This window comes from Panulirus ornatus, chromosome 29 (assembly GCF_036320965.1).
Source record: "Panulirus ornatus isolate Po-2019 chromosome 29, ASM3632096v1, whole genome shotgun sequence".
Classification (NCBI taxonomy): domain Eukaryota; kingdom Metazoa; phylum Arthropoda; class Malacostraca; order Decapoda; family Palinuridae; genus Panulirus; species Panulirus ornatus.
This window is the reverse complement of record NC_092252.1, coordinates 4389751-4402918: the sequence shown is the minus strand read 5'-3', so window position 1 is coordinate 4402918 and position 13168 is coordinate 4389751. Positions and strand designations below refer to the sequence as shown.

At 42.0% G+C, this 13168-nt stretch overlaps 1 protein-coding gene across 1 annotated transcript in view; it reads left to right on the top strand.

Annotated features, from left to right (window-relative positions):
• Nucleotides 1–12950, top strand: part of LOC139758029 (uncharacterized) — a 57574-nt gene extending 44624 nt beyond the window's left edge. The window contains exons 2-3 of the mRNA XM_071679035.1: nt 1800–2013; nt 12788–12950. Of these exons, the coding sequence (XP_071535136.1) occupies nt 1800–2013; nt 12788–12861 (288 nt within the window). The 3' untranslated portion in view covers nt 12862–12950. The remainder of the gene's footprint in view (nt 1–1799; nt 2014–12787) is intronic.
• The last annotated feature ends 218 nt before the right edge of the window (nt 12951–13168 follow it).

Sequence of the window (13168 nt, the reverse complement as noted above, 5' to 3'; positions counted from 1 at the left end):
GGGGAGCTAATTAGCTAGGAGTTTTCGAGGTGACCTTACCTCGTCCTATGTGACCCTTGGGAACTAATTAGTCGAGGATCGACAGAACCCAACAGCTCAAGCTCATCTGACCTCGCCTCTCATCTGACCTCATGTACGAGACCTCGCCTCCTTTGTGGCGAAGGAAAGGAAGGAAGGATAAGGCTTAGATGGTCTCATCTCGTATCACCAAATCTTCCGGGATTAGTTCGAAGAAGGAAAGGAGAGAAGGTGAGGGAGGAACTTCACCAACCACGACACCTCAGCTGTGGGATGAAGGTTCCGACTGGTGAGAGGGAAGGAGGAGGAGGAGGAGGAGGAGATGATAATGATGAAGAAAAAGGGGAGGAGGAGGAAGAGAGAGTGAATGAACCTTGGCAAATAAACCAGATTCTAACTTCTCACACAGAAGTGAACGAGAAAGTGAGAAAGAGACAGAGGCAATAGTGAGAACAAACAGAAGGAGAAAGATCCAGAAAGAGAAGAAAAAATGGGTAACTAAAAGAGAACATGGCATTATGTTCTAGAACATTTGTCCGCTTCTTGTACCCTCTTTCCCATCTTTTCTTAATCTTTCTCCTCCCCTCTTCTTCTCCTCCTCCTCCTTTTCGCTGCCACAGAGGGGCTTATTGCCCCCCCCCCTCAAGGATTAGGTATCCCCCCACCTCCCAGTTACCAGGTGACAAGACATCAAAGGAGGCCAGGTAAGGAGTTGCAGCCACCGCCACCACAAGACCAGAGAAACGTGGAAGATAACCTTACCAAAGCCACCCCTAGTCAAGATCTTCGCTGGAATCTGTAGAGTCGCTGGAATATAGAGACTTCCTGGAATACATAGTTCCTGGAATCTGCTGTGTCGCTGGAATGTATAGAGTTGCTGGAATATAGAGACTTCCTGGAATACATAGACTTCCTGGAATCTGCTGTGTCCCTTAATGTATAGAGTCGCTGGAATGTATAGAATTCCTGGAATGCATAGAGTTCCTGGAATCTGGAAGGTTGCTGGAATGTGTGGAGTTTCTGGAGTTTGTGGAGTCGCAGAAATCTGTGGAGGGCAGATGGAACAACCAGAGGGTAATGATAACAATAACAATAAACATGAAAAACAGAAGACACACATCCAGATGGAAGACAACTTACGGCCATACAAGAAAAAGACAGACATAGATAAAGACATCGTGAAAATATATAGAACATTCATGTCTACACAGGAGGTTATAGAAACATGAAGATTTCAAAATTAACTGACACGTGTACTGATATACCACAAACATTGATAGAAATGGTTAGAAAAGGATAAAACTGAAGAACTTCTATGAAAAATAGGGTTAATGAAATAGCCGAGAATATGCTATATTTTCTAGGGGTTACAGATCTACCTGCATGTTCTCTGGAGTCTAATATATATATATATATACATTGCCACTTTAGGTGGGCTCATGCCAAGATATATCGCAATAGTCACATTATATTTCAACCATTACGTTGCACTGTCATGTCCTACTGTAATATGACACTGTTGCATGCCCGGGGTAATATATTAGCCTCGCACTATACTGTAGTCTCACGTCAGTTGGCAATATCCACCACACTGCCTCTCCCCCATGTTGCACAGCAGTAATTCTATGACACGCTTACTCTGGTTTCCTCCTCCTCCTCCTCTCCCCACTTCACCCCAATGTCTCGCTGAATTGCAACACTAGTGTGTAAACTAGGTTCATGTTGAAACTTTACTTCTTTTTTTTCTTATTTAACAAACGATGTATCGTTCTGTTTTGCAGTGCCACTCTGTGCTGTCAGCGTTTACAGTGGAGAACAGTCAGGTTCGCCATCATTACGCAGCCCTACGAGTTACATGGGAGTGGTCGGGCCATGAAAGCGCTATACAAGTGAGCAAGGATCTGCAGCCATTAGGGGCGGTAATCGGGGGCGATCAGTTGGAATGGTCGCTACAGTGGCAGTATTTACCTGTAATTAACTCCCTAAATGAGAAAGGTATGTTTCAACTCCACGTTTGCAGAAAAAAAAATTGATTTCTGCATTATTCCTCATCTTTCATTTTCTCTAAGTCAACATAGCATTAACATGATTCATGTTCGTAGACAAACACACGCACATTATATATATATATATATATATATATATATATATATATATTTATATGATACATATTATGATTAGAGGAAGATTTAGTATCAAAATAAGTTTTCAAATCTGACAAAGAAGAAAATTATCTTGACCTATTCAGTGTAATATACGAGTTGCAATCATCAGTATAAGGGAAGTGGGAGTGGCCTCTTTCATCCCTCTAATGTGCCATCGATACTTTATTTGACACCATAGGAAGAGGATTTGACCCTCCTGCTGACGCTGGACTGAGGCTCTTTTGTCCCTAATGACCAATATCTGTTGGATTGGATCCAGCGCCTTTCATTTGTTTGTTTTTTTGTGTCCCATATTGCTTGGATTACGTTTGTTTGCGGCTCATTGTCTTGGGAGATGGTTACAGTGATGTAAATCACATTTACAGGCTTTGGTCTCCTGTTTACAGAGTATATCTACTTTTACTGTTGTTCATATCCTCCGATTCTAACGGTGAAGGTAACGCATCTTATCTCTCGTTATCTTTTTAAGTTCATCGACTTGATCCTTCGTTAGATTAAAAGAGAATGAAACAAAGCTTAATTGAATTGGCTGTTATACCTCATCCTGCCCTTGATCAGCTAAGCTGTGGACTTCGTTCCCTCCATCCTGTCTTTCCCTTATCGTATAACCTTCCTTCCTTGAAGTAGTCAGATCTACAAACACCTGCAGAGTCCTGATTAATAAGTACTTTCTCCCCCCTTTTTTTTTCCTCTCACTCGAGATGGCCTTGATTAAGGGGGTCATGTTCCACCCTCGCCGTTTCAGTCACCATAAAATAGAATTATCCTCTACAAACTCCTATAATTCTTGTACTACAGCTTGGCTCTGTAGACCCCACAGGGGAGAGGGCTGTGTGTGTTTGTAACGGGTGGTATAGGGGCTGTGTGTGTGGTGGTGGGGGCTGTGTGTGTGTGTGTGTGTGTGTGTGTGTGTGTGATGTGGGCTGTGTGTGTTTGTGAATGGTGTTAGGAGCTGTGTGTGTGTCTGTCTGGTGGCAGGGGCTGTGTGGTGGTGGGTGCTGTGTGTGTGTCTGTCTGGTAGTGGGAGCTGTGTGTGTGAGGGTGGTGGGGTGCGTGTGTGAGTGGTGTGTGAGGGTGGTGGTGTGTGTGTGTGTGAGGGTGGTGGTGTGTGTGTCTGGGTGACGTTCCTACCGAGTGTAGAATATCATGACCATGAAGACAGCAAGAGTATTTTCAGGGCAGTCGACCGACCGACCGACCATCCCCTGGTCTTATTACCATACTTTTCTTCCATATTCAGTCCAGTCATTTCCCCCTTTGCCGTCTTCCTCGAGGTCATTACCTCGCCTTACTGCCTCGGTCATGCTCTTTATGGCTGATGTATTGACACCCCCACCCTAACCTCCCTCTCCCACCACCACGTACTGGGAAAGGAATACACCCCCGCCTCCCCTTTCCCCCACACTAGAACATAACACAGACTTTGATTCCATTGCAGAGGTTCGTAATTTCCCAAACATGATGCAAGAGGTGTTGTGTATATATATATATATATATATATATATATATATATATATATATATATATATATATATATGTGTGTGTGTATTTATCTTACAAGAGTGTTGATAGACATTGCGCACACACACACAGACACGCACTTTCAAGAATGAGATTGGATTCTCTCCTCTGATCCCATAACTTTGATGATCTCTTGTTCGTCAGACCCTGTGCTGGGGTAAGGTCAGTAGAGGATTTGATTAAGCAAGTGAAGGAGGCTTCAAATCCAGGATCCCTCCACCACGCCCCCCATCCCCCTCGTGGCCTTTTGATGGGGACACTTGACACTGTATCATTAGCGGAACTTGTAAGCGAGACTGACTGTAATATTTTGTAATGATCTGATTGTAACTGAATGCTGGTACAGGAAGGTGAGAATTGTAATACTCGTTGGGGGAGCTACAATCACTTCATTATATATATATAGAGAGAGAGAGACTGTGCCATCAGCTAATGCTAGCACATGACGCTCGCTGAGAGAGAGAGAGAGAGAGAGAGAGAGAGAGAGAGAGAGAGAGAGAGAGAGAGAGAGAGAGAGATTGTGCCATTAGGTAAGGTTAGCACATAACGCTCGCTGGAGAATGGTGTGTGTCTCTCTTCATGCATTTCGCCATCACGGTACAGAAGGTTAATCACCTTCCATCCTCCAGTAACCTTTCAACGCAAGGTCCTGACGCCAAACATCTTGTTCCCCTTTGATCTCTCTTTCTCTCCTCCTCCTCCCCCCCCCACACACACACACAGCTTTCAATCCTATCGTCTTGCTCAACCGCGCACCCCATCCTCTAACTCGCACACACTTCGTTTTCTACACATCCATCGAGGCTTTCTTTAGAGATTTTTATTTGTCTGTTTCTGGATTTCTGTGTGTCTCCACCTTCGGCAAGATTGTCATCATCATCAATAGACGAGAGAGAGAGAGAGAGAGAGAGAGAGAGAGAGAGAGAGAGAGAGAGAGAGAGAGAGAGAGAGAGAGAGAGAGAGAGAGAGTTAGAGCCTCGACAAAGAACGTCTCAATCCAAAGGAGTCCAAATTTCGCTGCTACTGATCGTAGTGCAGCCTTGGAGCTGATGGACCCCCTTTAGAGGGGGGTCCCAGGGGGATCTAATTAGAATGAATTATGATAACGGCTGTTGTTTCACTGAATAATGGGAGTTCTCATTGGTCTTAGATTATACTCCTGTCTTCGATATACATCTATCTATATTTGGCTAACTTTGTATGTGAACTTTGGCTTGATTCGTCAATATCAAAGGTATAGTTGGCGTACAGTTGCGATAACGTATATAGCAAAGTATACCAAAATTTTAGTCTGCTTAGCAATGTTTTGAGGATATATATATATATATATATATATAATATATATATATATATATACTTTCACTGTTACCTTCTTGCAGTATTTACTACGCTTTCTTCCAGTCTTCCTATTATGTCTCGCAGTAAATTTAAGACGCAGGGTCTTCCTGCTCCCCTAAACTGCCTTCCTTCTTATGGGAGTTTTACACGACAGAGAATTCCTCTGTACACCCTCTCTCTACCTAGCTGGCAATCCACATCTTCAACTCTACTTTTGAACTCCACATTTGTGTTGTTTACTTCCTCTATCAATCTGTTCCTTTCCACTTGGTTCTAATTCATCTCCAGCATCAGTCTGTTTCCCTTCCACGCACCTGTTGTTCATCTCCATCATCAATAATTTACGAAGGACTTAAGCTTAGAGAAGCTCAAGCGTACTGAAGGACTCGAGCCTGGAGAAGGAATCAAGCTTATAGGAAAGCTTAACCTTACAGGAGGACTCAAGCTGATAGAGTAGCTCAAGCTTGCAGAAAGACTAAAGCTTCCAGAGGAGCTCAAACTTACAGAAAGACTAAAGCTTCCAGAGGAGCTCAAGCTTGCAGAAGTACTTAAAGCTTCGAGGGGGACTCAAGCTGACAGACGACTTCAAACTTGCAAATGGACAATTTACAGGCCGAGAAATCGAAATACCTTATACTCAAAAAGCTTATAGAAAACCTATAGATTATAGAAAAACTATAGAAGTAGTGCCTAATGGAGTGGAGTCTGACCCTAAGAGAAAAGTATTCAATAAACAGTTCATAAACAACTTGCATACAGACGGCTGACGATATAGGAGGTTTATACACTAATATATCAAATGTAAACACGTAAGTCATGTTATTGTCTACAAATAGCATGTAAATGAAGGCACAGGCATAAAGATACTGGCAAACAAACGCATAGATTTCCTTTAGGTTCAGCATTGACAGATCTCTCTCTCTCTCTCTCTCTCTCTCTCTCTCTCTCTCTCTCTCTCTCTCTCTCTCTCTCTCTCTCTGTGGCCCACGCACATACATACATACACACACACTTCAAAGCACAGAAACTTTAGCCAAAAAAGCTTAAAAGCCGCCTTGGGCAAATCAGCTTAAAGACAGACTCCAGTGCAGGCATAAAGAAAGAACAAAAAAAAGTATATAGACAGCATCCAAGAACAGAGCTTCTAAAAGGCAGAAGACAAACAAACAAATGCACAGACATGACGTCTCGTCGGAACATAAAAATCAAGCTTGAGTAGCAAAAGCAAACACACGAGAACAATAAAACGCCAGCCAAACTAAAAATCAGTAATGTGATGTGACCGAGATTCGGCAAACGAACCGAAGCGAACGAACCAGTCTCGAGCTTCGCTGAGATGAGCTTCCATTGATCCTTTTAAGACCCAAGTTCATCAAATGAACCAGCTTCGAGCTTCCCGGAACAGAAGTGAACCATCATGAGTGATTGTCTGAAGCTCGCCATACGAACCAAGACGATCGGTTCAGCTTCGAACTTCCCTGAACAGAAGTGAACCATCATTAGTGATGACTGTCTAAAACTCGCCAAACGAACTAAAACGAACGATTCAGCTACGAGCTTCACTAAGCCGCGGAGGTGAACCTTCAGTGATGGCTGAACGAAACCCATCAAACGAACCTGAGCGAACGAACCAATTTCGAACATCGCGAAGCAGAAGTAGTGAGCCATCAGTTTTGATGACACGTAATGCTTAGAACAAGATGGGGTAGTGACAGAGAGGGGGAGAGACAGAGATGAATGGATTCATAACAACGGAAGCTCAGTCTACGAGACATTGAGACAGCCTTCCCTATGGAAATCTTGAATTCTTTGCGTAATGGTTTTTTTTTTTCTTCGGTTCTGATTATCCTTGTGTGTGTGGGGGAGAGGGGGGGAGGGAGGGGGATTAGAAAAATGTCCGCAGTAGATGTGATGTATAATGAGGCAATAGCGTGAGGGAGGGAGGTAGTAGGAGGCAGGTCGTGTGACCTCATGGTATGAGAGAGAGAGAGAGAGAGAGAGAGAAACATTGGTTATGTTTTTGATGAAGCAAGGTTTGGGGGGGGGGGGTTGCTTGGCCTCTCTCTCTCTGACACGTGCATCTCCCCCGATGTCCTCCCAAAGCCCACTGTGTTCAACGTGTCCAAAGACTCACAAGTCCTATAGCCTTAACCAACCAAACTAGACATCCAACCTAACCCTAGTTCGACTATGGGCAGCCTAGCTTCGTTGTCCTAACTTCCACGACCAAACTAACACCGAGATGGTTCACGAATGATCAAAGCCGGTTCGAGTGTGTTGAAATAACTTTCCGAATGAAAGATAGTGAAAGTTCATCTGGATTTCAGACGCTCGCATATCTTTTAAAGGCATTGGATTCGTTCCTTTATCACAAACTCCCACTGTTTCGTGTCAGAATACTAGATATGGAAGACTTCCATCACTGGAGTATATACGAATGGTCCTATTCGTGCATTTTCTACCCCCGTGCGTATGACCCATGCATACATTCGTACCTCCTCCATCCGTGCGTATGACCCATGTGTATATTCGTACCTCCTCCACCCGTGCGTATGACCCATTCGTATATTCGTGTCTCCTCCTCCCTTGTTTGGATATTCGTGTGTGTCAGGAATCTAGCTGTGCACTGCTCTTCCCCAGCAGGTAAAAAAAGAAAAAAGAAGCATACCATAACAGCCAAGAGACACGCGATATTTACACTGTAAACAGAATAACACGTTGTTCCCTCTCGACGCAAATAGCCATTGTAAGCGATTTACACCAAGTCACTTACTTTTTCTATCTCGCATCGAAAGACAATTTCTATGACTGCTGAACACGTCTGAGAACAATGCTTCTCTTCCTTGTAAAGAAAGAGAAAAAAGGATAAAACGCTATGATGAATATTTCTTGTAAGGTCGTAAAATGTTCATTTACAATTCTGACATTTGAACTTGCGTAGATTTTCATTGTACTAGACTTATAAAAAGCATATTTACGATATGTCCTATTCTGTTATAATATAAATGTATCTATTTGTCTATCACATTATATATTTTCGATGATATATTGAACTTGATGCATATACGTATATCAAGTGGATAGATGGACAAAATGCGAGTAACTACGAGTGTAAGGGTGAGTAAAATGAGTCTCAAACGGTCTTGCTCACAACCTTGCATATACTCCCATCCACTTTCCTCAACTCGTGTGCAGTAAAAGTTTAGGGTTTCGAACCGGTGTCCTTACATTACAACGAAGACCCCGAGTCGGTGGAACTGTTAGTCCCCCATCAAGGCCAAGGCATAAAGGAAGAATGGAATAAAGATAACCTAAGGAAAGTAGAGGTTGTAAAGAGAGAAAATCTATGAGATTATGGAGAGTTAGAGAATGTGTGTGTGTGTGTGTGTGTGTGTTTCGTGTCACAACACAGAATGGCTGATGATGTCTCGAAATCTCGCCACTAGATCTGTGAGGTCTTGCGTGACCAGACCCTGGTTCCCAGACTTACATATTACGCTATAAATGTAACTCTGACATTCAACGCAGCACCGGCCAACGTCCAGTAACGAGGAAATGCTCGACTCAAAGATGACAAACTGCTGAACTTTCTCTCTCATTCTCTCTCTCTCTCTCTCTCTCTCTCTCTCTCTCTCTCTCTCTCTCTCTCTCTCTCTCTCTCAGTGGGTGGCACAAAAAAAAGAAAATCCGCTGTTTTTGGAGAACTTGTCTTGTTTGTGCCATTGAGCTAAATAATCAAAGGAGTTATTAGTAAAGTTCATGTGGCGTGATCACAGGAAATGGCCAAGTGTTGTTGATATAGGTTGAAAAGTTTGGGTATATCTTTGGGGACAGAGTAGAGAGTGTCCCATTTGGTGAAAACGCTGATGAGCGAATTTTTGCTAACATGAGCACATAAGTTGGACAATTTCTGCTAACGTGTGTGTATATATATATATATATATATATATATATATATATATATATATATATATATTACACACACATTTGATCTAAGCTAAGACCGCAGAGCAGTATCAAACTTAGATTCTTTGTATAAACACCAGCACTTGACAACTGTCCACATTTTAATGACTTAAGAGACTATGACAGTCCATTTGCATATGTCTACAAGTTAAAAGAAACAAAGACGAGGTGTTTTGAATGTTATGAACTTGTTCATAATCTTAAGTCATTAACTGAAAGAGATAGAATTTGGGCTACTCTCAAAACAACTTTATATTTCACCAACCCAACCAAGAAAATAACTACGCACTTGCCAACACGCACACACATGTCAAAGATCACAAAAATCCACCAGACTGCCACTCATCATTGACGTAAGAGCAGAGCGCCTCTGTGGAAATAGACCACTATCTTTTTTTATTCCCCCCGCCCACTCTGCCCTACTCACGCCCCTGGCATCGAGAAGCCCTTGTGTAGTGGAGGTGTTTGTGATGGCATCGTTGATAAGGTTTTGAGCGATGGCTGTGGAGTGGTGGTGGTATGGGGTGGGGATGGGTTGGATGATGGCTGTGGAGTGTGGGGGAGTATGGGATGGGCGATAGCTGTGGGGTAGAGGGGGATGGGTTGGGCGATAGCTGTGGAGTAGAGGGGGATGGGTTGGGCAATAGCTGTGGAGTGGGGACTAATATACCCGCTGTCACTTTCCTTTTTTTCTTTTTTTTTTGTTCATTTCTGTGTACAATTACAGCATTGTAGCTTTCTGTCGCTTTGTGTACGACGGTACGACCCTTGAGCACGACGATACGTTTCCTTGGATATCATTACTTGACATTAATGAACTCTTAGGGTCGTGCTCGGGGGTCGTGCACAAGGGTCGTACTCAAGGGTCGTATCGTCGTGCTCAAGGGTCGTATCGTCGTGCTCAAGGGTCGTACCGTCGCGCAAAAAGGGCTTATGCTTCACACACACACACACACACACACACGCCAGTACATAACATCGAAAATAGCGTCATTAGATCACGCATTTTCCTCCATTATGACCCTTTTTAATGGGCCACAGTGAACCCCATTAGCTAACGTACTGGATAAACATGAGAAATGATGGAATCTGAATTTCTGTGGTGTCTGTACCCTGCAAATTACCCAAGCGCGAATTCCAAACGTAAAAAAGTTGCGACGATAGAGAAATAAAAAAGAAATTAATCCCTCCCACTTGTATAATTATATATATATATATATATATATATATATATATATATATATATATTTTGACGAGCATACACCAGGATAGAGAAAATAAATGTAAGTCTGTAAGTTACAATAGTATTGTACAATATTTTGCTATATACATTTTTTCCCCGTTTTGTTTTCTTTGTAACACTATATGACATATGTTGTTCGTGTCCACCCCCCCCCCTAAAAAAAAAATGGTCAAAATAAGAAGAGAAAGAAGAGAGGTCGTTTGATTTTTGACCAGCCTGCTCTTTTGAGAGAGAGAGAGAGAGAGAGAGAGAGAGAGAGAGAGAGAGAGCTAGCTAGCTAGCTAGCCTACCCCAGTGGCCTTCGGGACCCTGATGCTGGTCAAATTTCATGATGGCATACATACGTGCGACCACATCCAATACCATGGCGACGCCAGGATTCTCTCTAACATTCCCAATGCTCGAACTGAAGTCTGTAAGTATCCCTTGTCTCTTGTGATGGCAAGAGATGTGTGTTTATATATACACGGTCTTGTTTTGCTCACTGCTTCATCACTATCTGTATGCCTCTCTCGATCATCTATATGTCTTGCTTTATTATGTGTTCTTGTCTGTGTTCTCATCCAATTATCTCTATCCACCATGAAACTTGGGTTAGTCCCGCCTGCATACATCTCTCTCTCTCTCTCTCTCTCTCTCTCTCTCTCTCTCTCTCTCTCTCTCTCTCTCTCTCTCTCTCTCTCTCTAACCACATCACTGGCGAACCTCCCACAAACAACCAATAATGACCGACCCCCCAATCTCTCTCTCTCTCTCTCTCTCTCTCTCTCTCTCTCTCTCTCTCTCTCCCCCCATCATCCCACTCCCAGCAAAACGGACTCATCTAATGTGCTCAGTATCCCATCTGTGGGATTTACGACCATATTTCTCTGGCAACCGCCGGGGATCATACACTCAGAGTGTGTGTGTGTGTGTGTGTGTCCCTCTGCGTCAATGATCTGTGGCCAGTTCTATCAGTGGGACATTATTTCTATACCACAAATTTCCACCCGATTCCCAGAATGTCCCTGGCTATGTGAATGAAGGCGCTTCTGAACATTTATATCTTATCATTCCAGTATAACTCATCAGTTGGTTTCCATCAAATTCATAATTTCTCGCTAATTATACGAACGAAGGCGTTATCTCGTTTATCTCCATGATCTTTGAGTGATTAAATGCTTTTCAGGGATTTGTGTATATATATATTTTTGGGGTTCTATATAATGTTAATATATGGAATGATATATGGCATATCTTTAGTGACTATATGTATAAGCTGCTGCTTCTCATTATTTGATTAGTCATTTGATATAGATTTTTTTTTCCATGTTTTTCAAGGAGATGCAGATATAAGTAATTCACTGATGAGGGAAAGTAACAAAAATTAGAACTTTACTGCTTAAGTAGATTCTTTCGGGGTTTATTTAGATAATTTGAATGGTCACTATACTTTTTATCATACAATAATTACATTTTCTCATCCACAAGTACCACCAGAACATTCCACATTTTCTGGTTTTTTTAAGTCTCCTCTGAGTCTTCTTTCTAATCCAGGCGTTCTTCCACCAAAATAGACTCGCAGGCATCCACTGCAAGGGATTTCGTAAACCACACTTGCTGTGTCTGCTACTGGTGTGACACTATATATGGTTGCGGATGGCGAGGCTCTGATGTTGGTGCATTAGAAATCAGAGCCAAGGGAGTTGATGTGAGCGAGAAAAGTGCTTTCTTCGCCTGTTCCTGGCGCTACCTCGATAACTCTAGGAATGGCGAATGAATATGATAGATGTATATATATATATATATATATAGAGAGAGAGAGAGAGAGAAATGAATATACAAAAACTTTCATGACTTTGATAGTCTGTCAGAAAATTGCCAGATCATTTCATTAATATTCCCCTTCATTTCATGCTCAGTTAAGCCTGTTATTATTCCTCTGTACTTATTTTTCTTTTTTTATCAGTATTGCTGATTATAGTAATTAATAGGATCCGTTTGACATTTTCCCCAGAGTGGTTCGGTTCTACAGCGGGCATGCTTTGCTTAATGCTCGATGCGTAAAAGGATTTATCATTTGATATGAAACTGATTTTTCATATATATATATATATATATATATATATATATATATATATATATATATATATATATATATATATATATTATATAATATATATATATAAAATATAAAATTATATATATATATATATATAATATATAAAATATATATATATATATATATATATATTATATAATCATGGTGAACTATGGTGCTTGTTTTTAAGGCTTATCAAAAGTTCTATGAATTTTTGCCGTTTTCTACAGCCTTGTCAAGGACTTTCTCACCCCAAAGCAGTCCATGTTTTGCAATCGTATCCTTTTAAACAATTACTACACCCGCCATCACTTGACAATTACCTCACCCGCTGCCACTTATCATTTCTGCAGCCTTCTCTCCATTACAACAGGTCCATTTCACAACCACATAACCTTCCAACCATTTATATTTCTTCATTTTCCTACAACCATTGATTCTCTCTCTGCCCCCCAGGCCTTCGCTTCCACATTGCCACAGGTCTTGGAAAAGATGTACAATACCACAATTCCACAATGGCGTGGACGTAAAGCCATACCAGACTCCGTAGTGCATGATTACACCTTTTGATTTGCGTTGATGGTTTTGGCAAGAGAACAATATACGTCTTCGTGAATTATTGATGTGTTTTCTTCCTGGCCCCGAACGAGATCTACCTACGCCAGATGGTCAAGTAGTGTTCCACTTGGGGTTAAGGCAGGAAACGAATCCATCTGGGACGAAACAGAGGGTATGGTACAGAGGGTGTAGTGAAGATGCGTTTGTTGGAGGGTGTAGTGAAGATGCGTTTGTTAGAGGGTGTAGTGAAGATGCGTTTGTTGGAGGGTGTAATGAAGA